At 36.3% G+C, this 24922-nt stretch overlaps 1 protein-coding gene across 9 annotated transcripts in view; it reads right to left on the reverse strand.

The window, feature by feature from the left end:
* Positions 1-1396: 1396 nt before the first annotated feature.
* The window catches only part of BAZ2B (bromodomain adjacent to zinc finger domain 2B), a 350928-nt gene continuing 327402 nt past the window's right edge, over positions 1397-24922 (reverse strand). For 7 of the 9 annotated variants that reach the window (XM_053918709.1, XM_053918714.1, XM_053918712.1 and 4 more), the window contains 8 exons: positions 24744-24899; positions 23985-24145; positions 16130-16440; positions 15589-15724; positions 11979-12125; positions 6747-7012; positions 6367-6510; positions 1397-2857 (listed from right to left, as the gene is read on the reverse strand). In XM_053918709.1, the coding sequence (XP_053774684.1) occupies positions 2704-2857; positions 6367-6510; positions 6747-7012; positions 11979-12125; positions 15589-15724; positions 16130-16440; positions 23985-24145; positions 24744-24899 (1475 nt within the window). In that variant the 3' untranslated portion in view covers positions 1397-2703. The remainder of the gene's footprint in view (positions 2858-6366; positions 6511-6746; positions 7013-11978; positions 12126-15588; positions 15725-16129; positions 16441-23984; positions 24146-24743; positions 24900-24922) is intronic. The other 2 variants (XM_053918713.1, XM_053918707.1) reach the window with 1 other exon arrangement.

The raw sequence follows: 24922 nt of genomic DNA on the forward strand, positions 1-24922 counted from the left end.
TGCTTGATATTTTTCAAAATATGGTATTCAAAATCTGTAATAAGAAGTTATTAGTGAAAAATCACCCAAATAAACACTGAAGGTGAGCTGGGAGGAGTGCAGAGTAGCCCTCGGGGGAGCGCTGGCTCCCCTCCCACACGGACCCTAGGGAAACCCTCTCCCCACAGTGGTGAGTGATCTGTTGCCACGCAACCATCTCCTCAAACCTGAGCTGCTTAAAACAATAACAAACTCTGATTCCCTCACAGTTTCTGAGAGTCAAGAACTCAGGAGTGGCTTAGCGTCTCTTGTGAAGTTGCAGTCAAGATAGCGGGGTTCTAGTCACCTCAATGTTAACGTGGGCGGAAAGGGTCCACTTCCAAGATGCCACAGTCACACTGCTTGTGAGTTGGTGTGAGGCACTGGCTGTCCCTTAGGGCTGCTATGATGTCCTCCCACTACAAGTGCAGCTTACTCAGGGCTAACTTACTTTTAAAAGAAAATTATCACTCTTGAAAAATTGTTTTTTTATGTGTGTTTAAGTATTTTATTTCTTATTATGAGCCCCTCAGACACCAAATGTTATTTTCAAATAAGCCACTTAAAAATCGTCTAATATCAATTAACATAAGCATGTATCATTCCTAAAGCCCCATGGAGAGACTGGCAGTTCTATAAAGACGAAAACAGCACCACCTCGTGCCCTGCTCCACACGGTGTTTCCGATGAAGCACCAGCCCCCGACGGCATCGCTGTGATATTGGGTTAACAGAAAATGACATATTCATATCATAACAGCTGATTTTCACATAAGTCACCACGCACAGTCTAGGGATTTTGGGAAATACTCTGTGACTTTGAAGCATTTTAAAGATAGGAATAATTTCGTCAAGACTTTTCTATTTTCCTTCACCATTAAAAGTCATTTTCTAAGAACATCATCTAAGGGCCACTTTCCTAGGCAATCAGCTCCCCGGGGGCAGGGCCCGGGCCTGCTGCTGCGCCAGCGACTCCTCAGAGCCCACGAGGCTTCCCGGCGCATTCACCACTGCTGCACCTTGTAGCTCACGACCTGTTAGACTAATTTATATGGTCACAGTTTCTTATTGACCACGGGGTTACAAGTCTACCAATGGAGACATTTCTCTTATTGGAACCCTTAAAAATGTATTTTAATACTGAAAATTAAAAAAAAAACCCAACAATAAAATGTGGTCAAGAGAGGTTCAGAGTCTCCTGAAAGTCCTACCACCTGACTTAAAACCACGCCACCTCCCACTCAGCTCAGTGTACTTTGAACCACACTCTGATGCTCCTCTGTTAAGGTTTTGTAAAAATCAAATTTAAATTAACCATTTTCTTTCTTTTTTTTAAAAAAAAGACTATATTTTCAGGTTCATTAAGAAAAACTAAAAACTAGTTTGTAAAAGTCTTTTATTGTATCCGTGCCACACATAGTAGTGAAAAATAACACTCCTAAAAAAAAAAGAACGCTACCTTTTGCACAACATTTTATTTTAAATAAAACTTCAAGTACTCTTACATAGGTACAAAAAAATTCTGATCTATTTGCCTCCAACAGGCCACCACGACACACAGTAGATAAAACACAGTGGTTACAAATGTCTTTTAAATTTATTTCTGAGGCAAGGCAAATGGGAGGGAAATGTTTCTATGAAAAAATACTGTGTGTGTAGGAAATTGTCACAATTTTATTCCACATGGATACAAATGATTATACTTTAATTTAGGCCCTGGTGGCTTAAAGTTATATAACAAAATAGAAAAATGGAAAAACTAATATCCCCTACACCCTGTTTCAAAGGCAGGCACTACCAAGATCAAGGAGACGCCACAGTGTCAGTAGAGGATAATTACTGTACAGGCTGTACAGCGATAATTACCTTCAGACTAAAGTAAAACGCTACAGTCCTTCTAAGGCATAAACAATAATGTCTGCAAACAATATATACACATAATACATATTTAAAACAAGACTTAATATAAACAATAATGAACAGTATATACATGTCAATTTTTCTTCACTGTCTTGAAATACAATTTAACTACACAAGTGATGCAGCAACATATATATATATAAACGTACTTGTAACTCTACAGTAAAGTTTATTTTTGGTGCTTTTACAGCACATTAGTGTAAACAGTTTAACTTGGCTTTGTTTTATATTTTAAAACATTCCTTGTTGTATTTTCAAGGTTTAAAGCAATTTTCTAGTTCTTCCTTTTCACAGAAAACGAAGATTCTGGATGTGGTTTAATCATAAATAATTCATAAAATTAAATACATTCACTAAAAAATAAACTACAAAGTAAAAAAATGAAAAATAGATATTTATTGAGAGGGAAAGGAGAACCATTTCCCACGTTAGAGCTCTGGTGTTGAATATTCAGTGCGATTTGATATATTTTAATTGCTATTGCACTATAACACCCTTTCCTTTGAAAATTCTTTGGGTGTGCTTCCCTGTTCTACCTAAATTAGCTGATAAATCACAAAAATCAATAACCAAGGGCCTTGGTTGTTGTAGGAGTGAAGCCTTTAAAAATGGTATCATTCTTCTGATACTTTTTTTGTGATAGTTATTTTAAGGAAAAAAAGTCGTTATGTATGTGCCTTGCACATTTATGTAAATACAGTTCACATTGCTGGTCTCATTTGTCCTTGTTTGAAAGGAAAAAAAAGAGAGAGTGATTATTATAACTTCAGCTCACTTTGAAAGTATCTGTCCACTTTTTTTCAAAATACTTCCTCATACTGTGGCCAGCTCTGCCTATATCAGAATCATCTTCATTAAATGTTTCACAGTTGTCAAAAACAAGCCTGACATCCAGAGCAAAGGATTCAGGGTTCAGATACCTGAAAGAAAACACATGATTTAGAGGTTGCTTTTGTCGGATACCTTTGTTTTATAACCAAATGAGGAGGTAATAAAAGGTAAAATAAAAAGTAAAACTGAAAGGAAAAAGAAAAAGGTTAGGATAACTGCCTTTAAAGTGATTTAAAACATGATACCCTCTTGTACATGGAACTTTTAAATTACATAGTTGCATGTGGTCTGAACCATATAGGATTAAAGATAGATGAAATGGAAAAACACATTGCTCTGAAGATCAAGACACATTACAACGAACATTTTCCCCACATCCAGTTTCCTGTTCGATCTGTACCATAATTCTGTTACAGGACTCATCCCACCTGAGGAGTTTAACTCCTCTGACCAGCTGCATCACTTGTCGGGCCCCTTCCGTCCACACCCCTAACTGTTTGGGTGCACTAGAAATAACGGAAATGCTTCCTCTGAACCACAGACAGTATACTTGCCCTGTGGCTTCTACATACATCCCAGGATAGGCTACTCTGTGTTAAGTCTTCCTCAGTTCCCATTTCTCTTCTTCTCTCTTCAAATATACTCTTTTGCTTTGAGTGTGATCCAAAATGAGCAAAAAGCATGCACTACGCCCCTTTACCTGAGATAACACTATGAGCAACTGACTTTCAACAAGAAGCACTGTGGCTTCAGAGCTTTTTTTGTGGGCTTGCCCACTTCTTTCTCTGTAAGAACATGAAGAATGGAACACAAAAGTTGAATCTGCCTAAACTTATTGGTAAGAAGGGAGTGGTTTGTTTCAAGCCAACTCAAGCCAAATCAACACATTTAAGAAATTGAATGTATTCAATTTAGAAAAGAGGGCTTTTAGAAATTCAAATTTAAATTAATTCTAACTTACGATAAGATGGATACTAAAATAATTTTCCTGTTAGAAATATCTATGAAGCATACACTAAAGTTCTGAGACCTGATAAAAGTGGAATTATTTCTTTGATGAAATACCTTGAACAGTTTCCATTTCCTCTTTCTTTTCTAATACGTGCAAAACAAGAAATAAAATTTATCTATCTGTAATGAGCTCACACAGTTAATTCAGGCCTTATCCAACCTTATCCATTCCTATTCTTCTGGGATTGTTTTTTTTATTGAGGTGACATTCACATAACATAAAATTAACTACTTTAAGTTAGACAATTCAGTGGCATTTAGTACATTCATAACGCTGTCCTATCGCCACCTCTGTCTATTCTAAAACATTGTCATTACCCCAAAAGGAAACCCTGCATCCATTAAGCAGCTACTCTCTGCTCCTCCCCATTCCTGCCCTGGGGCAGGAACCCACCTGTTCTGGATATTTCACATAAATGGAATCATATAACATGCATGGGAATGATTTTTATAAAACATGATGAAGTTCCTTTGAGAAATACTTCTCTCTTTAAGCTGTTCCTTAGTATAAGAAAAGGTTAATGATTAATACGAGGGAGTCTGGACCCCAGGGGAGAGTTCCAGATGAGGTTCTGGGTGACATAAGGGCAATACCCACTCTGTGCCCTTCTTGTACAGATGGACGGGCAGCTGATGAAATCCAGAGGGATTCATTAAAGTAGGCACTTCCCCAAACCCTCTGTTCTATCAATTCCTAGTTTAAAATTCTGAAATGCTGTTTGTGGATTTTGGCGGCAACAGATCAGTCTGGGTTTCATTAACAGTGCAACTCAGAGGAGGCGAGTGCACTGAACGCGGCCTCCCACCCAGCTGGCCTCACAAGCAGGATGACGGGGCTGTTTCTCTCTCTGCCTGCCTGCGTGCGACCTCCTCCAACCACCAGGGTTCATTCTCAAAAGGGAACGTCAATTATGTAGCTCTTTTGGTAAGTCTGTCTTAATGTGTAAGCCTTTTTGTTTTGGGGACTGGAGGTTGAGGTTCACCCTCTCTAGGAATTGAAGAACCATGGAAGTTAAAGCCATGAGCCAACTGAACCACAGTCAAGTCTCCCCGGTAAGTCTGGTTCTGGCAATGCTGGCTGTCAAGTCCACTGTGCTGCCCTGTAAACCTCCGACTGACTATTTGGACAGAGAGAGAAAGCAAGAGAACTAGTCCATATCTAGACCACAGGGTTTCCTGTTTGGTGCTCATTAGAGTCAATAGTTTCAATGATTATAAGTGTTTTTGAGTTTGGGCAGGTCTTTTCTGTATTTTTTAAAAAAATAAAAAAAGAAATAATCCTCTGAAAGACTGACATTTCAGATTTTAAAGAAATACATCAGTCATTTGGTCAATCACTTGCTATGGGAGGGACATTGATTATTATGAGTGAAGTTCTCTACTCGACTCTTCTAAAGTGAGTGTAAACTACGGAGCACAGCAATTTTCACCAAAAGAATGCCCAGGAAGAACTAAATAATATACTGTATAATAATGAGTATAATAAGAACAGTGATAATGTGAATAAACTATATTTTATAGTTATTCTTTCAGGTAAAGTTCCTTCTCTCTCCATATTTCCTGTGACTTTGCTTGAAGTGATGGGCACAGGCTACATGAAGCAAGGACGGGATGTAGGAATACGGGGATCAAGGGAGAATAGAAAAGGAAACACAGCTCCGCAGCTCCATTCACCTGCGGGCTGACTTTGTGTGCGCTTGTTCTGTTAAGTGAACAGCCTCATTCTTGTGGCTCCAAGATGGGCCAGTGCCGAGAACCAACTAAATCCCATTAACAGTTGCTGCTCTCTGGCAGGAGTCTGATGTGGTCTAACAGACCATGAACTATGGCAGATCATGACAGGAAGCCACTCTTCTGATAGGATCACAAAGAGAATATGGTAGAAAGTAGCAAATAATAGTTTTCTTCCACACTCAATACATATATTTTTAGTATTCTCAACAATTAATAATAGAGGTTTAAAAATTTTTATTTATTGTTGAGAAAGAGAGAGAGAGAAAGAGAGAAATATGCACTTATGTACGCACTCGTAGGTGGATTCTTGTATGTGCCCTGACTGTATATTGGACCTGCAACCTTGGCGTTTCAGGATGATGCACCCACCGAGCTACCTGCCAGGGCTTTATAAAGCTTTTAATATTTAACATTTCCAATGACCTTCTATCTCTGCATTGAAACCACCTGAAAATATTACAGAATCAGTTGTTCATAAATCCACGTGAGATGATGTCACTACTCCACTGCTGCACAATACAAGCCCCAGCTTACACGCTCCCTACCTACTTTGGGAGACTTCCTCGACACTTTTCTTTACGTCCCAGGCTAGTGTGGTGCCCTTCCAATGTCAAGAACAGCTTTATCACACTTCTTTTCAGTTGTTTAAATCATTTTGACTGACTTTTCATCCATACCATACCACCACCCTAACCAAACACACACACACACACACAGCTGTGCACACAGACACACATCCCCTCTCCAAAGTCAGGGCTTCTGTTCTGGGTGTAAATTAGTGTATTTTTGGCTCAGTAGATAATTATCTAGCACATATCAAGCAATAAACATTGAAATGAAAGGATTTACTTACTGTCCACTACTTAATTTTTCTCTAATTGTAGAAAAATCCATAGGCTTCTTAATAACTTTCTTATAACCAGGAACGAGCTTCAAGTTTACAGGAAGTAGAAAAGGCCATGCATCCTCATGAGTTTCCATTTCAGTAAGGATCATGCTAAAGAAAATAATGTTTGAAATCAATAGCTATGCTTTAGAATTACATATTTTGTTAAAAATTTAGCTTTTATGATCTTTCAAGAAAGGCAATGCAAATTATTTAAAAGAATATATTATACTATAAACTTTACATTTTCCAATTTGCACACATTTTCAGAAAGTCACCTTTAATATGGCAGAAGGTTTCTAAACAAATAAAATGGGATATCATGTACATAAACATTGAAATAATACCTGCAAAGAGCTAAGTCCTTAGAGTCATCTCTTTTAGGTTTCTTAACAGAAGCAAAACTCTCTTGTTTTGACAAGTTAATGGAAGTGTTTTCCTCCATTTTTCTTTTTTTCAGGTCTTTGCTTCCTCTTTTTAGTGAACTGCTTGTGGACGCAGAGTCTTCATCTTCGGTATCCCCTGTTAAAGTTCCTTTTTTTCCTTTTTTTGAATCATTATTCTTTTTTCCTTTGACATGAAGTTTTTTGAATTTTAGAGTTTGACCACTTGCCTTTAATTAAAAAAAAATAAATGAAGTATAACAAAAGATGTTGGAGGTTAATAATTTTATTATTTTCAAAAGAGATGTATGAATTTGTTCTTTCACAATATAAGGCTAAAACCTGATAAACCATGAAAAGTTTACTTTAAGAAATTTAAAAAAACTTGAGGCTGCTGATCTCATGGCAATCCATCTTTACCGTAGAGCTCATCAGCAGTATTCCTTTAGTCCAGGTCACTGACTAAATGAGATTAAATAAATAAAAGGACTACCTTTTAGAGAACAATATAATTAAGAACAAAGATGAACAGAAACAAAAATACAGAGCTTGTTAATACGAAAGTTGAAGAGGTAATTAAAAAGCTAAGCCAAGACATAAAACATAGCTCATGTGGTATCACATAGAGAAAAAGTCCCTTGTAAGATCAAAACTATTGGAAATTAATTTTTTTTCTGGATAAAGAAAAAAACATTTGCTGTGAGAAGAGAATTCCACAAACTTGTGGTTCCCAGGTATGAAAAAAAAAGTGGTGAAGGCCGAGGAGAAAAAAAGACAGAAAAGGTGTCTGTTTTGAGGAAAATAAGGAACTAGTATAAAAGATTATATTTGGAATCAAAGTATATACATTCCAGCTATACTCTGTCAGTAACTAGCTATGGAACTTTGAACAAAAATATGTATGAGGCCCTATTTTTATCTGTTACAAAATAAGCAACACAATCGGTAAGGTCATTCAAGTTCTCAAATTGATTGAAAACAAAATCTCAATGTGGCCTTAGGCAGTGTAACTACAACTGATGTAACAATGAACCTCCCTTCCCCCAATTTAGAAGTAGGGAAATCAGACTGAATTTTGAGTTAAATATTATAGTAAATATAACAGATTTAGAAGAGTGATATGCAAAGTCACTGGTAATATATGGTTTTTGTTTTGATTTTCCAGAATAGTGTTTATTTACCTTCTTTTAAAAACCTATTTCCTCCCTTACCCAAACTGTTAAGAAATCTTAGACTACAGAGTCAATATTTAATCTAGCCATAATTTAAAGTTAGCTGTATTGAAATAAATTTGGCCGGAAACATGCCTTTGGGATATTTCATACCAATTCCTTGGATCTCATGATTTCTTCTAGCAATATATTTTTAAAAATTGCTCTTCATCAAGAAATTAAAAATATTTGGTTCTAGGGAACATTTTGTAAAGTACATGGTTGTCTCACCAATGTGTTGTACACCTAAAACTAGTACAAAATAGTGTGAATGCAAACTGTAATTGAAAAATAAAATTTAAAAAAAATTGATTCTCTATTGGAGGGATAAAAGTATAGTTGAAATATTTTAATTGACTAAAATAATAAGGCAAACCATAAATCTAACAGCTTCTCCATACCATATCAAAGAATCACTACCCTTTGTCACTAACTGAAATAATGAATGTTTCTCTTAATATGTTTCCAATTAGTTTATTAATTTTTATGCGCTAAAATTTTTTCTTTGAATTTTTGTACAATACTGAGCTTTTAGCACTCTGAAATTATAAAAGAGAATGCCTATTATGAGAAAAGTACATTTAATTAAGATTAAACTAGGTTAGATTGAATAATAATTGTGTTACTTAAAAAACACAACATTTTGTGAATTATGGGCCAACACTTCTAGTTCCTATTTGAACTAAAATATTACTTGGGGTCATTTTCTAATAAATTAACGCTTACAGTTAGAAAACACGAAATTTAAACCTCAGAATCAAAAAACTTCTGATGTTTTAAAAAGACAATGAAGTCTCTGTGTATTTCTTAATAAATGACATTTATCACCTTACCTCAATAGACCATGCATGTACACATACTTTTAAAAGTAAGTTTTTATAGTGTTACTCTGTTACCTGATTACTTTGTTCTTGGACAAGCTGCCCCTGCCACCTTTTCTCTCTATTTTAGTAAAAGTCCAAATTCAAAAAGGAACTTCAGTATGCCTAAGCAGAACCCACAGAATTACACGTACAGAGGCACCTTTCTATTATGTTTGTACATTTACATATCAGAAGTTGTGAACTGGTGGCTCACAGGCTGTACACAGCCCCCTGCCCATGCTTGCTGCTTTGCTCATAGAATGCTTGTACAAATTCTGAATTTGTTGCCAATGTCTACATTGAGAGGAAATGCACAAAAATCTCCAATCCTGAAGTACATGGAACACTGGCCCACGTGTCTCTATGACAACAGCTGGCTGGAGGTGAGTGATGACTACCATTTAAGTGGGGGTGTGACTTTCCTGTTTGCCACAGTTCCAACTCTTTTGTGTTACTTGTGTGGCTTTTAGTAGGCAATGCAGTTTGCAACCTGTATGTGTGTGTCTATGAGTGTATATAAATATGTGTATATTCGGTTTATGTACAACATCTATTTGAGTCTGTGTTTCTGTGATTTTATGGAAGCACAATAAAGTACCTATATAAGCTGGCATGCACACACACACAGAGTAAAAAATCACAGTGATGCGTGCAGAAATAGCCACTTGAGAGTACAGTATAAACATTTGTAAACAACAATAAATTACTGGAAAGATTTTAAAACCTTAATTTTTAAAATCCTTGCATCAAAATGAAATGTCTATAAATTGTTATATTGCTATAAAAACATAGAAAGCTGCATTTACATAGAAGAGCTTGGATAAGATCACAGAACTGATGTCTCCTACTCTACTCCTTCAATGATAGATAGTGAAAATTCGAAATTAAGCAAATATATTGTAAACAAAACTTCCTAAAACCTGTCAGGTGTCTCAAACACTTAAAATGCCTATCAGATGATATCTTCAATACTTAATATACTGATTTGTTAATAATTCATGAAGTATTAGAGAAACTGTCTATAACTTAACAGTTACGAAACTAAAAGATAGTTTTTGTATAACCAGTGAAGGTAATTACTGAATTACATTTATCTATACATAACAAAAGTGATCGAATAATGAGAAGTAAAAAGCCATTATTAGTGAAAATGATGCCATGTGGGACCTTCTGTTATGTTGTAACATGTAATCTATATACACGCCACAGGATTTTAATCAGTTCACAGCCATGACCATATTTGATCCTCACAAGTTCCTGTAAAGCAGGTACTGTCCCATTTTACAGATGATAACCCTGAAGCTAAGAAAGCGCTCTAAGGTCGATAGATCAGGGGGGTGAGAAAATCAGCAAGAGAGACTGAAAAGGAGTAAAGGCAAGAAGAAAACCTGGTGAGTGTGGTTTCTCAGACACCACATGAAAACAGGGTTTCAGGAAGGAAGGAGTGCTCCCCTTCATCAACAGTACCTGATTGGTTTGATGGGGACTGAGCAATGGGGATGTTATTTGTGGCCACAGTAACAACAATTCTGGAGAAGCTGTGCTGGTGAAAATCTGCCTGGGGCTCAAGATTGAATTGAAAGAGAGAAATGGGTGAGAACCAGGACAGAAACCTTTCTAGCAGTTTTACTGTAAAGGGAAGGAGAGAAATGCGGCAAGTGGAGCAAGGAAGAAGTGAGGTCAGAAAAGCGTTTTTGTTTAGTTTTCTTAAGGTAGGAGAAGTAGTAGCATCACAGTAAGCTGATGAGGAGAACCCAGAGGAAAAGAGAAATTGAAGCAGGAGAAGAGAGAACTGCTGGAGCCACACTCCTAAGGAAGTGTGAGGGGATGGGATCTGAGGCATGCCCTTGGGGAACTGGCTTCTTAGGGGCACCAGCGGCTTATGGCAAAGGAGCCACAGATGGATGCAATGATTAGGTTAGGAGGAATCAGAGGACATGAAGTGGTAAAGGGACAGTGAAAAGGTCTTAAGATAAGTGACTTGAAGGTTCTGTTGAAATCAGAGAATTGTTGAAGTATTAGAGGGAGTAGACAGGAGGGAAGGCAGTGGACAGATGGATGTTTGAAACTGAGTTTATGAAGAGGCAGTAATTACTGGTAATGCTCAGGTGAAGAGATTAGACAAAAAAGAGAGTGACTGAGGTAGGGAACACCTAACAGAGTCTGGCTCTCCATAAATGCTGACCCTTCCATATTTGCTACTCTTTACTTTATAACCCTAAAACCCTCTTTTTCCTATTTTGTCATAGTGCTTCTCTTTAATCAATGGTGTGAGAGTTCAAAGGCTGGAGAGTGACTTCGAAGGCATAGACCCAGCAATTCTCCTCCCAGGTATATACCCAAGAGAAGTTAAAACATATTCATACAGAAACTTATGTGTGAATGGTCCTAACAGTATTAGTTATACCAGCCAAAACATGCAAACAACCCAAATGTCTATCAACTGATGAATGGATAAACAAAATGTTGTATATCCATACCGTGGACTATCATTTGACTATTTAGAAAAAGGAAACACTGATACATAGTGAAACCTGGATGAACTTTGTGCTAACTGAAAGAAGTCAGACACAAAGGCACATATTATTTGATTCAATTTATAAGGTAATGATCAGAACAGGCAAATCCATAAAGACAGAAAGGAGGTAAGTGGTTACCAAAAGCTGATGGGAGAAGGGGAATAGGGAGTGATTGCTAATGGGTACAAGGATGCTTTTTTGGGGTCATGAAAATGTTCTGGAATTAAACAGAGGTGATGGTTGTACAACTTTGTGAATATAGTTAAAAAATACACTGAGCTGTACACTTTAGAAAGGTGAACTTTATGGTGTATCAGTTATATCTCAAAATATTCTCGTAAAATGCCTGTAATTACCATAGATAAACTCACAGATACAGACAACGTATTAGTGGTTACCAGAGAGGAAGGGGAGTGGGGCAGGGAGAAATGGGTAAAAGGACTCTAATATATTGTGACAGATGGAAAGTAGACTTTTGGTGGTGCGCATGCTATAGTGCATGCAGATGTCGAATTATAATGTTGTATACCTGAAAGTTGTAAAATGTTTAGTAGCCAATGTTATCTCAATTTAAAAAGAAGTTGAGTTTTAGATCAGTCTTACCTTAGCAATGCAAGCTGGACAAAACCAGTCCCCATCTGGTATGGTTGTAATCTTGGGTCTGTGGCAGTAGGTATGACAGCCTTTGTCACAGCCATCACAAAGGAGGAGCAGTTCTTCATTATCTCCCTTTCGACAGATTTGGCAGTACTATAATACATGAAAAATCACTCCAAGTTAATATTCTGCTGTGAATAACACTTATCGGGATATTAAACAAACCATAATTCCTAGTTTATGTAAGTAATGAACATTCCGCTTGCTAACGAATATACAGTAGCCATACACATCTATGTATCTCTCGTTACACGGATATGGACCACATGACGGGGTGAGCACTTCAGTTGGGGTAAATGCACATTTCAGGTACACTGCAAAGAACAAAGCTAGAGGTCGAGTGCCTGCACACACTTCAGAAGCATGTACACATTAACATATGAAATAATTAACATGACATTGGAGCACATAAAGCAATGAGTAGCTTTAATACACGGTGTTTTAATTTTTTAATACATTTCATCTTTTGCTTATCTTAGCATCCTCATGACATCCTGAGAAAGAAATGAGTAAGAGTTAATTTTTACGATCAAAATTAGGATTAGCATTAGTATCAGAATTATATATAATACTTAAAATATGCCCTCATATTTTGACTACATTATCCACTTGTTCTTTGAAGTTGATTTAAAAAATGTGTTCCAACTAGGAAACTTTGGAAATCAACCCAAATCAAACATGTGTCACAGTGTAGAAAAATGGATCCTACAACATGATTTCTAAGGTAAAAAATGATACAATAAATTAAATTAAAGAATTTAAGGGGTTACAATTTATTTTCTAGAACTAAAAATAAAATTATTTCTTCACTGATAAAAAGTTTCTAATACCATTAAGAACTTTTTAAAATCTATAAAAAGAACATTTTTCTTATGCATACATATTCTGAATAGTAAGTTTCACAAAAGAAAAGAAAGGAACGTTAGACAAGTAAAAACTCTCAAATGGCTTTAAAAAATGGTATGTACTAACTAACATCCTATTTTGACATTAAGTTTATATTCCCAGTGATAGCAGAAAATGTCCTGCAACCAACATATTTAAAATGAAAACATTTAAACTGTAAATCATTTATACTAATTTATAGTTATGTATTTATGTACTCTTAATAGCAAAGTAGCTTAACTGTTCTAACTTCATTTTTTTATTCTCAATACAGTTAATCAGTTTAAGAAAGACTAAAATGGTCTTACACAATATAACTCAATATATACACCAATGATAGCTTAACAATCTTATCAAGACGGCAGACATGCGCTCTTCAGTAATAACAAATTTCTATCGCATACATGTAATACACGTAATACCCAAACTGGATTGCTTCTGAGCCTTTTGGCTATGATCAAGTATAATACTACAATTGGAAGTGTACTAAGAGCAGCAGCAGCAGAGTTTGATGTCCTGACAGTACTTATTTTATGACCTCGTCTAATACCACATCGTTAAATACCTAAAGAGGGTGTTATTTTTCCAAATTTAAGTTACATTAAAAAAACTTTTATTGTAAAAATATTCACTGAGAAATAACATTTGGAAGGTTGTATTTAAATCCCTATAACAATAAAATTTAAAAATCAGATTAATGAACACTAGGTAAATTCTCACTATTTTTTATAATAGATAAAATACTTTATAAAGTCTATGTAACATTTCACATTTACGATTTAAAAAAAATTTTTTTCTGACATTTATTAAGAAAGGGTGTTAGATATTGATCTAACACTTTTGAAAAATCACAGTAATGGCTCAATATGTTAGAACAAGTGTATTTATATTTTCTTTTAACTCCTTTGCTCCCAGAGCAAAATACAGTAGATGTTACCTATTGTTTAACATTAACAATAATATAAAGACTATCCGGAGACAAATTATAACAGCCTCTCCTGTCCAGGTAAGCTTTGTCTCTGGCAAAGAAGGTATTTCTAAAGATGTTGAGCACTTTAACATTTTGTTATGACTTATTATGAGGATTATTACAGGTACTGTTACATTTCTAATTAAAGGTTACAAAGTGCTCATTAATGTTTGAATATGAGACTCTGCCTTCATTTTAAGGTAGTTTCATAGCAAATCATGTATTGTTAAGCATTAAGAAAAAGAAATGAAGATTATTAGAGATGTAGTTACATAATGACAAATGTATGTTAATAACATGGCAAAGGTTTATGAATGTGTAAAAACTGAAATAAAGCTTTATTTGACAGTAAGTATACTAATATAAAGGCAGATTTGGGTACAAGTTTTGGGTTCCTGTGAATAAATTGTAACAAAACTAACCACAACATGATGACTGTTTTGGTGTGGGTTAGAAAAATAACTATGCATTTCATTTGTATGTAGGGCTTCAATCATTTTGATTCATTATAGCCTAGATTTCACCAAATATATTTGAGTGGGTGACTTGAAAACTTTAATACTAATTTTAGAACAACAATTTTTACCTAGTAAAAATGCTACTAATGCTACTGGTTTTAAATAATGCCTTAAATTATAATCTGGGTTGGGAAAGATCTAAATTTGAGAAGATTGTGAAAACTCCAGATTCATTATTCCATGGACTGTTTAGGAACAAGTGGAAAACTGCAGAAGAAACTAAATTTATTTGCACAGAATGCATAAGGCCTTGAGGAGTCTAAGCATAAAAGTAAAAATTTTAAAAAAAGCTAAATTATTTAAGGATCATTTCTTTTTTTGGTGAATGATTATTTTAAGTAAACCCTTAGTCATTCATGAAAACAAATCTTATATATTTGGATTTTAAAGCAAACCTGTAATTCAAAAGCAAATGTTGAAGTAATTAGTACAGTCTACACATAACACGTATTTCTATAAATGATATTTAAGAAGCAAGAGAGATATGTATGTGATTTAAAATAGATATCTCTCTGGAAAATATATGAAGTATAGCTTTTTTTTTTGAACACAGCATTTGGTGCTTGGTGCAAAGTAGAAGCTGCTACTTGATAATAACTGATTGGGCTTGAAAAAATACCATGAAAAACCAGTTTTAGTTGGAGTAAAGTATAAAAAAGATCTGTCCTTCACATCATCTATATCAAAGGCCAAATAAGTTATATCAACGTATGAAGGAAGAGCTCTCTGCCTATTTTGTACTTACTTATCTAAGCATTTCTTAGGATTATAAAAATGAAACTTGATGGCAATATAAAGACATTTTGGGAATGCAGTGACTGTATGTAGCAGGTAATGTTACCAACTGGAGTGTTACAAGAGTGAAAGGGCCCTCAAATACTTAGATGAACAACTATTATGTTGACAGAACGTAGAAGACAACTTCAGCCAGAGTTATAAACGATATTCAAAGGAGGGAGAACCAGCATTTAAAAAAATAAAAGATAACGCATTTGGTAGGTTCCTTCTGAAAGCTCCAAATAAGGAAGAAAGTATCAAACTATACAGGATAAGAATAATCAAACTCTCAAGTACAGCACACATTATTTTAACAATATCTAACGTATAATTAAGAAAGATCTGAAGGAAGGAAAAACAGGACAAAGTAAATCAGTTATAGTATTTCTTAAATGAAAACACTTACAACTTTCATAATTGATTTTTCCCATGCTATTGATTTCTGTAACTGCTGAATGCACAGAGCTACCTGTGCAGCACTGCGAGCTTCTGACAATGCCCTTCTCCATACCCTGAGCCCTGGAGCAATATCCTCTTCAATTCTGCATTGAAATATAGAAAAATTAAGTAGGTCATGTCCACATTTATGGTCACTGAATGAGAACAATCATCACACTGAAAGCCAAGCAATGACAAAAACATGGAACAGCCAATAAGAATAAGGTTTAAGCAACTAAATTTGATGTAGTGCACAGACTGTGGCTACGTGCCTCAACGCTTAGTCACAACCAGGTAAATGTAAGATCATTGGCAGGATTATCAACGCACATAACAAAAATAATGTTTTTACAAAGCATCATGCAAAGAGCATGATCCATATGGATCAAACAGCATGATCCATATGGATCACAGACATACAAGAAGATACATAGATAACAGGCAATAGAAAATAGGCTCCAATTAGCAAAGAAGCACAATAATTTTTCAAGTTAATCTCAATAACCTACCCGTCACCATCACCACTAATGGATGGTGCAGGAGCAGGGACAGTAACTGTGCCCACATTATCCACTTTGATCTGAATGGTGGTACTTAAGGGGCTCTTCAGATACCTTCTCTCAATGTTCCGCTCCAAATCAGCCAGCCTGGTTACAGCTATATCTAGGGGGTTGTCACTCTTCCGTTCCAGTGCATGTGCACTGCTTTCTTCTTCGCCAGTAAATTCTCCATCATGCTCCTTGCACAACTTAGAGAATGACTTATGTTCAAAATATACCAAGTCCTCCCTTTCTGATGCAGGTTCTGGACACATCCAACCCTATATATCAAGAGAATAATGTTATTACGGTTTTCTCTTAAAGTGCCTGGTGGGTGAATTACCTTTACTTAAGCACAGCAGCAGACAGCAGCAGATCTCAAGGATCTTTACTAAAGGTTTTACCTTGTGTTTCCTAATGGTGGTAGGTAGAAACAAGAACAAAAAATAAAAGTAAGCAGTCGTAAGAAAAATTAAAAAAAAACCTTGATATATAAAAGGTATAATGAAATCAGCAAATGCTTATTAATTTCACGGGATCACGTAAATGGAAACCTCTCAGTACTCTCGGAACTCTGCTCTTCCTTCCCACTTGCATTCCTTCCACCACTCTGGTACAGGTCCTTGTACTCACCATTCTTCCTTCAGCTGCAGGAGCTTTGCACAAGCTGTTATGTGTGTGTTTATAGGCTTCCCCTGTTCCTCGTCCCCTACTTCACACTCATCCTGCAGCTCTCAAGGTAACATTTACATCCTCAGGGAACCCTTTCCTGACCTCTGTTAGGGGGTGAATCTCCCAGTACAGGTTTTGTATAGGACCATATAATACTCACTAGCCTTGTGATAGTCACAATTTTATACTACTGTGATTATTTGACATCTTTCTACCTCTAAATTCCATGATTGCAGGGGCCATGTCTGCTTTTACTCATTTTATTTGCAACTCAGTGATAGCAAATAGTATATACACATACACACACGAGTGGGGAACCCCAAAAATCGGAATTATTTTTTGGAGGGTGGGCCCCTTGTAGTACAGGCTTCCTCTGCTGGGTGAGTGTTCCAGGAACCCATCTGTTAGCAGTATACCAGCTGGCTTCGTTGTGAGAGGCTGCATTCCGCTTCAGTGAATTTTCTTTGAGGACTCAACATGTTTGCCCATTTCATGATGGGTGATTTATGAGCACACCTGCCCACACCACGCTGAGTGTTCAGCAGTTTTTGACCAAAAACAGCATGACCCCCAGCCCCATGCCCTACCCTCCCTATAAACCTGATTTTGATCTGAGTGACTTTTTTTGTTTCCTCAGATTAAAAAAAAGTCCTGAAAGGGAAATGTTTTGCCAATGTGGAGGAGGTGAAACAAAAAATGGCAAAAAGAACCAAAAGGCATCAGAATTGACAGGTTCCAAAACTGTTTTGAGCAGTGAAAAAAAACCCTCTCAATAGGTATATTGCATCAATGGACAGTACTTTGAAGGTGACTGACGTTTAAACATGTAATAATAAATACACAATTTTATATAAATAAAGTCCGGGGGGGGGTTGGGTCCCCCTTCATATATATATAAATAAATGATACTATGGTATAACTCAGCCTGCTTATATTGATCTTCTAGCTCAAAATCCTTCAAAGATTCTCCACTGTTTAACCAAATCCAAATTTTTACTATGACACGCAGGTACTGTGATCTGCCTTTTCTCCCATGTTCCCATTCATGCACCCTACACTGCAGTCAAATTCCATGTCTTCTCACTCCACAGACATGTCCTGAGCTTTTTTAAAAAAAAAATAATGCTTCATTATTTATTTATTTACTTACTTACTTACTTACTTACTTACATTCAGTTACAATTGTCTGCATTTTCGCCCCATCCCTCCACCCCACCCCAGCCAGTCCCACCTCCTTCCCCCAACTCTACCCTCCCCCTTGATTTTGTCCTTGTGTCCTTTATAGTAGCTCCTATAGACCCCTCTCCCCCATATCCCCTCCTCACTCCCCTCTGGCTATTGTTACATTGTTCTTAATTTCAATGTCTCTGGTTATATTGTGTTTGCTTTTTTCTTTGCTTTATTTATTTTTAATGTATTTTATTGACCATGCTATTATAGTTGTCCCAATTTTTCTCCCTTTCCCCCCTCCACCCGGTACCCCCCTTCCCTCCAGCAATCCCCCTCTCTTAGTTTATGTCCCTGGGTCATGCATATAAGTTCTTTGGCTTCTCCATTTCCTATACTGTTCTTAACATCCTTCTGTCTGTTCTGTACCTACCAATTTGTAGTTGTTAATATCTGCACCTTTTCTCCCATTCTCCTCCTTTCTCCTCCCAACTGATAACCCTCCATGTGATCTCGGTACCTATGATTTTGTTCCTGTTCTAGTTGTTTGCTTAGTTTGTTGGGCTTTTTTAGGTTCAGTAGTTGATAGTTGAGAATTTGTTGTCATTTTAATGTTCATAGTTTTGATCTTCTTCTTTTTCTTAAATAAGTCCCTTTAACATTTCATGTGATAATGGCTTGGTGATGTAGAATTCCTTTAGTTTTATCTTGTCTGAGAAGCACTTTATCTTCCCTTCAATTCTAAATGACAGCTTTGCTGTATAGAGTAATCTAGGCTGCAGGCCCTTGCTTTCCATCATTTTGAATACTTCTTGACTGTCTCTTCTAACCTGCAAAGTTTCTTTTGAGAAATCAGCTGACAGTCTTATGGGAACTCCTTTGTAGGTAACTCTCTTAAGATTCTCTCATTGTCTTTAACTGTTGGCATTTTAATTATGATGTGTATTGGTGTGGTCCTCTTTGGGTCCATCATGTTTGGAACTCTCTGTGCTACCTGGACTTGTATGTGTATTTCCTTCACCAAATTAGGGAAGTTTCCTTTCATTATTTTTTGCAATTAAGTTTTCAATTTCTTGCTTTCTCTTCTCCTTCTGTCACTGCTATGATTCGAATATTGGTGCATTTGAAGTTGTCCCAGAGGTTCCTTAGCCTATCTTTGTTGTTTTTGGATTTTTTCTTCTTGCTGTTCTGATTGAATGTTTCTTTTCTTGCTTCGTACCAAATCATTGATTTGATTCTCAGCTTCATCCACTCCACTGTTGGTTCCTTGTAAATTTTTTTATTTTACTTAGTGTAACCTTCATTTCTACCTGGATATTTTTTATGCTGTTGAAGTATCCAGTGAGTTCCTTGAGCATCCCAATAACCAGTGTTTTGAACTCTGCATCTGATAGATTGCTTATTTCTCTTTTGTTTAGTTCTTTTTCTAGAGTTTTGTTCTGTTATTCCATTTGGGCCGTGTTTCTTTGTCTCATTTTGGCAGCCTCCCTGTGTTTGTTTGGGTGTATTAGGCAGAGCTGCTTTGACTCCTTGTCTTAGTAGTGTGGCCTATTGTAGAAAAGCACATCTGTAAGCTGGATGGGGTGGAGACTTAGGTAATTGCTAGGGTGAGGCAACCCGTGTAAACAAGGTTGATGGAATCACCACTCTGTGGCTCTGTGTGTGGGAGAGCTCAGAAAAGGGACAATGACCACTGCCTGGCCTCTGGACTTTTATCCAGAAGGAAGCTGTCCCTTGGCACTCACCCTGATGCCAGACAGTTCAGTTTCTCTCTGTATGCCACTGGTGCCCTTCCAGCTGCTTCCCTGGTGCTGGAGCCCAGAGGTGGTGAGTCTCCTTAAGTCCTGGCAATGGAAGCATAGGCTGGGTGGTCTGGTGTGGAGTTGGGATCCCTCATTCCTGAGGTATCCCTCCTGATTTTTATCTACCACATGTGGGTGAGGGACTGCCTGTTCCACATCTCTATCCCTCCTACCTGTTTGGATGAATGTGACTTCTTTAATTTCTCAGACTTCCATACAGCGTGATATTCTGATGATTCTGAGTGATAGTCTTTTGTAGTTTAGTTGTAATTTTTGCTATGGTTGTGCAAGGAGGTGAGCCATGTTTATTCACACCTACATCTTGTCCGGAAGTCTCGTGAGCTGAGCTTCTTGATCCTGGAGCTCTGCTCATGCTGTTCACTCTCTCCAGTATGGCATTCCCTGTTCTCCGACTTTCAAAAGCTTACTCATCTTCTCAAATTTCATCTCAGCTTCTTCATGAAAGCTCTCTGACATCTTCCATATTTCCACCAGAAATTGTGTATTCTTTTTCTAAATTCATGTATGATTCTACTTCTCTGTAAAGATGTATACATGTCTTATCTCCCTATTATATGTCCAGCTTTCTGGGGATAGAAACCATATTTTTAAAAATTTTGTGGTGCCCATTGTCTGATGTGAAATAGGTATTTATTAAATGCATATTAAAGGAAAATCAGAATGAACATCACCCTTTCTATTAAAAATTTAAGACATAATTATTTTATCTTTTTATTAGGATCAAGTCCACATCTTTAAATCATCAGAACATTTAGAAAGGATGGAATTATGAATAGCACACAAAAGTACATTTGGCACATGTCATGTCACATGAGCCCCATTCCCATATTTTGAAGTACTAAATAGCTAAATCAAGGCAAGGAATCCTGTAAGTACAGTATACCTTGAATTCTGTAAGGCAACTGATGAGACGCCTCCCCAGCCTCCCCGCCCCCCCCCCCCCTGCCGCAAAGGAGACTGGATTACAGTTAGAGAAGCCTAAGCAGTTAAAAACTGTATCCAAAGAATGGTGATTGATAAAGCTTTTTACCTCAGAAAAGGTCACTGACAATATCCAAAGGCTCTATATTTGGCCAATACACATATGAATAACTTGGTTGATTGGTATTAAAACTGCAGTAGACTTAAAGTTAGAAAGGAAGTTTAATATTCTGTGACAGTACTAAGATTAAAATAGTTTGAAAATAGTTTAAAATGTGCTGAAAAAGGTACCCAAATGAGGTTAATAGAAATAAAACAATGATAAATATAAATTTTAGCTTTGAAGTTTAAGCAACTATTACAGAAATACCACATGATAGAACTCACTTAAAAGCACTCTAAAAGAGGCCCATGGATTTTTCTTGAGGTGCATATTCATGAGGCAATAGTATGATATGGACGCTAAAAAGGTACAAATTGCAGATAGCATCGACACAAGTGTAGTACTGAATTAAGGAAAGTAAAAGTCCCACGAACACCTTCAGATTTCTATATGTACATTTATGGGTATAACATTTTACCATAACATTTATGGGTATTGACATTGTTGTTTCTTCAGAAAAGAACCATGGACCTGTAAACTATTTCACAGGACTAATGGTTGAAAGATTTAGTTAGCCAGTAAAAGAGAAAGCTTAGAGAGAGACACAGAATCTGTCTTTTGAGGAGCTGGAAGAATAATTAGGCTTTTTGTATACTCTTCAGCAATAGAACTAGGACTAGAGATTTGCAGATTTTCCTACAAATATAAAAAAATTCCAAATTATTAGCAAAATAATTTCTATTTTTTTTACTAAAAATAAAAATGAAAGTTCCACCTGCTTAATGTGTCTTCACAATAGTTCCCAGGCTAAACATATAACTCTACTTTCTTTCTTTTATTTATTTTTTTAGAGAATTTTCATAAGTTTGTTTATTTGAGCCAAACTGACAGCATATGCTGGGAAGCAAAATCTCAGTGGATTGAGAAAATGCTCCAGAGAATGGCAGTTTTGTAGCTTACTTTATACATTAGATTCAAAGAAGGGGATGCAAGGAGAGTTACAGGAAATCCACTGGTAGAAGATTAAGGGGAAGGAAAAAGCATAGTGGGGAAATTGCTAGAATTGGACAAAAGGCAAAATGGAAAACTTATATTTCTTTTACACTGGTGGGTATGGATCAGAAAAAATTCATTAAATTTTTTATTTATTGATTTTAGAGAGAGAGTAAGAGAGAGAGAGAGAGAAACACTGATTTGTGGTTCTGCTTATTTATGCATTCATTGTATGTGCCCTAACCAGGGATTGAACCTACAGCCTTTGCATATCGGGATTACATTCTAACCAACTAAGCTACCCAGCCAGGGTCTTCATTAAATCTTTATAAGTGTTAAAATAATGTTTTCTGGTTATTTTTATCACTTGTGTTTTCAGACTCTTCAAGACTAATATAATTCATTTCTTAGAATGATACAGAATAATTCAGCAATGCCTTATTAGAGGATGTTAAACACACCCCAATTACACAAATTCCACTAATCTTAGCTACAGAGAACACAGCTCAAAAACATCTAAGCAGCCAGTAATATGATCAGGTCAATGCACCAAAAACTGAGCATATCTCCAGAAAAGTGCTTCAGGCCCAAGACAATTGATGATATGCCTCCCCAACAAAGAGCCAACTAAAATTGGAAAATTGGATGGGGGGGATGTTGCAGGAAAATAGGTTTGGTAGAACCAATAAAATTAAACTAGCACATAGCAACAACTAAACACGAGAGAGGACAGAGACAGACTATAGCGAGCAGATGAAGTAGTTTAAAAAGCATCTAATGTAGGGGCAAAACCTCTTTGCATTTCCTGAGGGAATAATTTTCTATTAATTGGTAGTCATACTGATGATCCTGTGCCACCACGATAATTTCGATCAAACTCATTATTCTCAATTTAAGAAGGCAGTGTAATGCATAACATAAGCCATCCAACAAACATGTTCAAAAATTATGGCACTAAGTGGAATAATTTTTATTTCTCCAGAAAATTAACTTGTGTGGAAGAGTTCATTTGTTGAAGATGCCAGGCAAATGAGGCATTTTTATATTGTATTATAGTACCAGAAGGAGGATACGTATAGTTCGCTGGCAAAATAGTTTCAGCAAATGATAAATTTTTGCTTCTCAAAGCTGGTAATTATGTTTGTGGAAAGAAAGGAGTATTTAATGCTCTGGAAAATGACATTTTCTTTGGAGATGCTCACAAAGTTCCAAATGCCAGCATTAACGTAATTATGAAGCACAAATTTAATCACAGAAAGAATAGTATTATGGCATACATTTTTCATTCTGAATAACTATATCGAATGTTTAATATATTTATTTGAAAATATATCAAATCTAATTACAGGGTGACTACATTTCCTAAACTTTTTCAGGTGTCTGTTATACCCTTATTCATCACCCATCCATTTTTTCTCAGAGACATCACCGCACTCTCAACTGAGGAGAAAGACCTTCACACTTCTCTTTACAAACCCAAAAATTCTTGCACAAAGTTCAAAGTTTCCTTTTGCCTGTCCATTGGAAGCTAGTTCGATCACCGCTTTGTGACCTGGTAATGTTCATTAGACAAATTAATTAATTAAAACTTTACATGTACACACACACACACACACACACATATGGTGTGTGTGTATCATAACACAACGTACATTTGAATATCTCTATATGCTCCAAGTTTAAATTACATAAGAGTGAAAGTGTGACACACAACTTGGTTTGTATACGAGGCGTCCCTGGCCCTATATAAAACACTGTAGTAGGAGTGTGATAGAGCATTAGGTTCATCATGGGAAAAACTGTGATATTCTGCTGCGGTAAAGAACTGCATACCAGAAATGAAATTTGTCAATACCACAAAGGAGGTAGCAAGATTTAGTAAAAAGAACATGGGCTTTGGAGACATGTATTTAGTTTCAGTCCACATTTAGCCACTTACTACATGACCAGTGGCAAGTTACTTACTCTGAGCCTTGTTCCTTACCTGTAACTGTAAGATGGGGAAAATTAATTCAGGATTGTTTTGAGAATTAAATGAGATGAAGCGAAAACACTTAGCACAGTAACTGGCACAAATCAGGCATGTAATAAATATTAGTTACCTTCCACTTTCCTAAAGACAGATTTCATTCCAAGTCAATTTTACCTTCACTTGCAAACTTGCTGATGCAACTCTCCTTTCTAAATCTTCCACCTGCTGGAGAATACTCAAATCCAGTTCCATTGCTTGTTCTTCCACTGACCAGTTCTCCACAATATCTCGAGTTACCTGGTTTTCTTCATTTTCATTTAATTCAATAATAGCAACTACATTTGAAAAAAAATTAGTTTTAAAATCCACTTTATCACTTAATGACTTCTTCCAGAATATGAATAAAATTCCAGAGGTAACATGTAGATGTAACTTAATACACAAATATTACTTGTGCATATGCATGCAGCTTATTTACTCTCTTATTTTTAAAGATTTATTTATTTTTAGAGAAAAGGGAAGGGAGGGAGAAAGAAAGGGAGAGAAACATCAATGTGTGGTTGCCTCTCACGTGCCCCCTACTGGGGACCTGGCCCATAACCCAGGAACGTGCCCTGACTGGGAATCAAACCAGCAACCCTTTGATTCGTAGGCCTGCACTCGATCCACTGAACCACAGCAGCTAGGGCTACAACTTACTCTTAAAAGTAGGAATATTCTTTTTAAGAAACAAAACAATATGTCTGCAAGTTGTAAAAAAGTGTAGGAAAGTAATACCAATTTGATAAATGTAAATAGCGACTATTTGCTAAGCAAAATAGAAAAAAAGAACAAAATAGAAAAAATTAAGAGTCAAGACATAAAAAAATATGTCTTAAAAGAATTAATTCTCATAACTAAACAAAACGGCAGAAATCCCTTTTCGGTACATACCATCTTTATTCCTGATGCAGGCTTGAGTAATATAATCCAAGTGTTTCTGAATTTGTTTCTGTAATGCCTTTTCCCTTATTCCTCTGAGATGTAGCACTTTCAGCAAAGCTTTTAGGTCCTCTGGGTCAATAATTCTCCACCAGCCAAACTGCATTTCTAATTTAAGATAAACATATAGA

The sequence above is a fragment of the Desmodus rotundus genome, chromosome 2 (genome assembly GCF_022682495.2).
Source record: "Desmodus rotundus isolate HL8 chromosome 2, HLdesRot8A.1, whole genome shotgun sequence".
Classification (NCBI taxonomy): domain Eukaryota; kingdom Metazoa; phylum Chordata; class Mammalia; order Chiroptera; family Phyllostomidae; genus Desmodus; species Desmodus rotundus.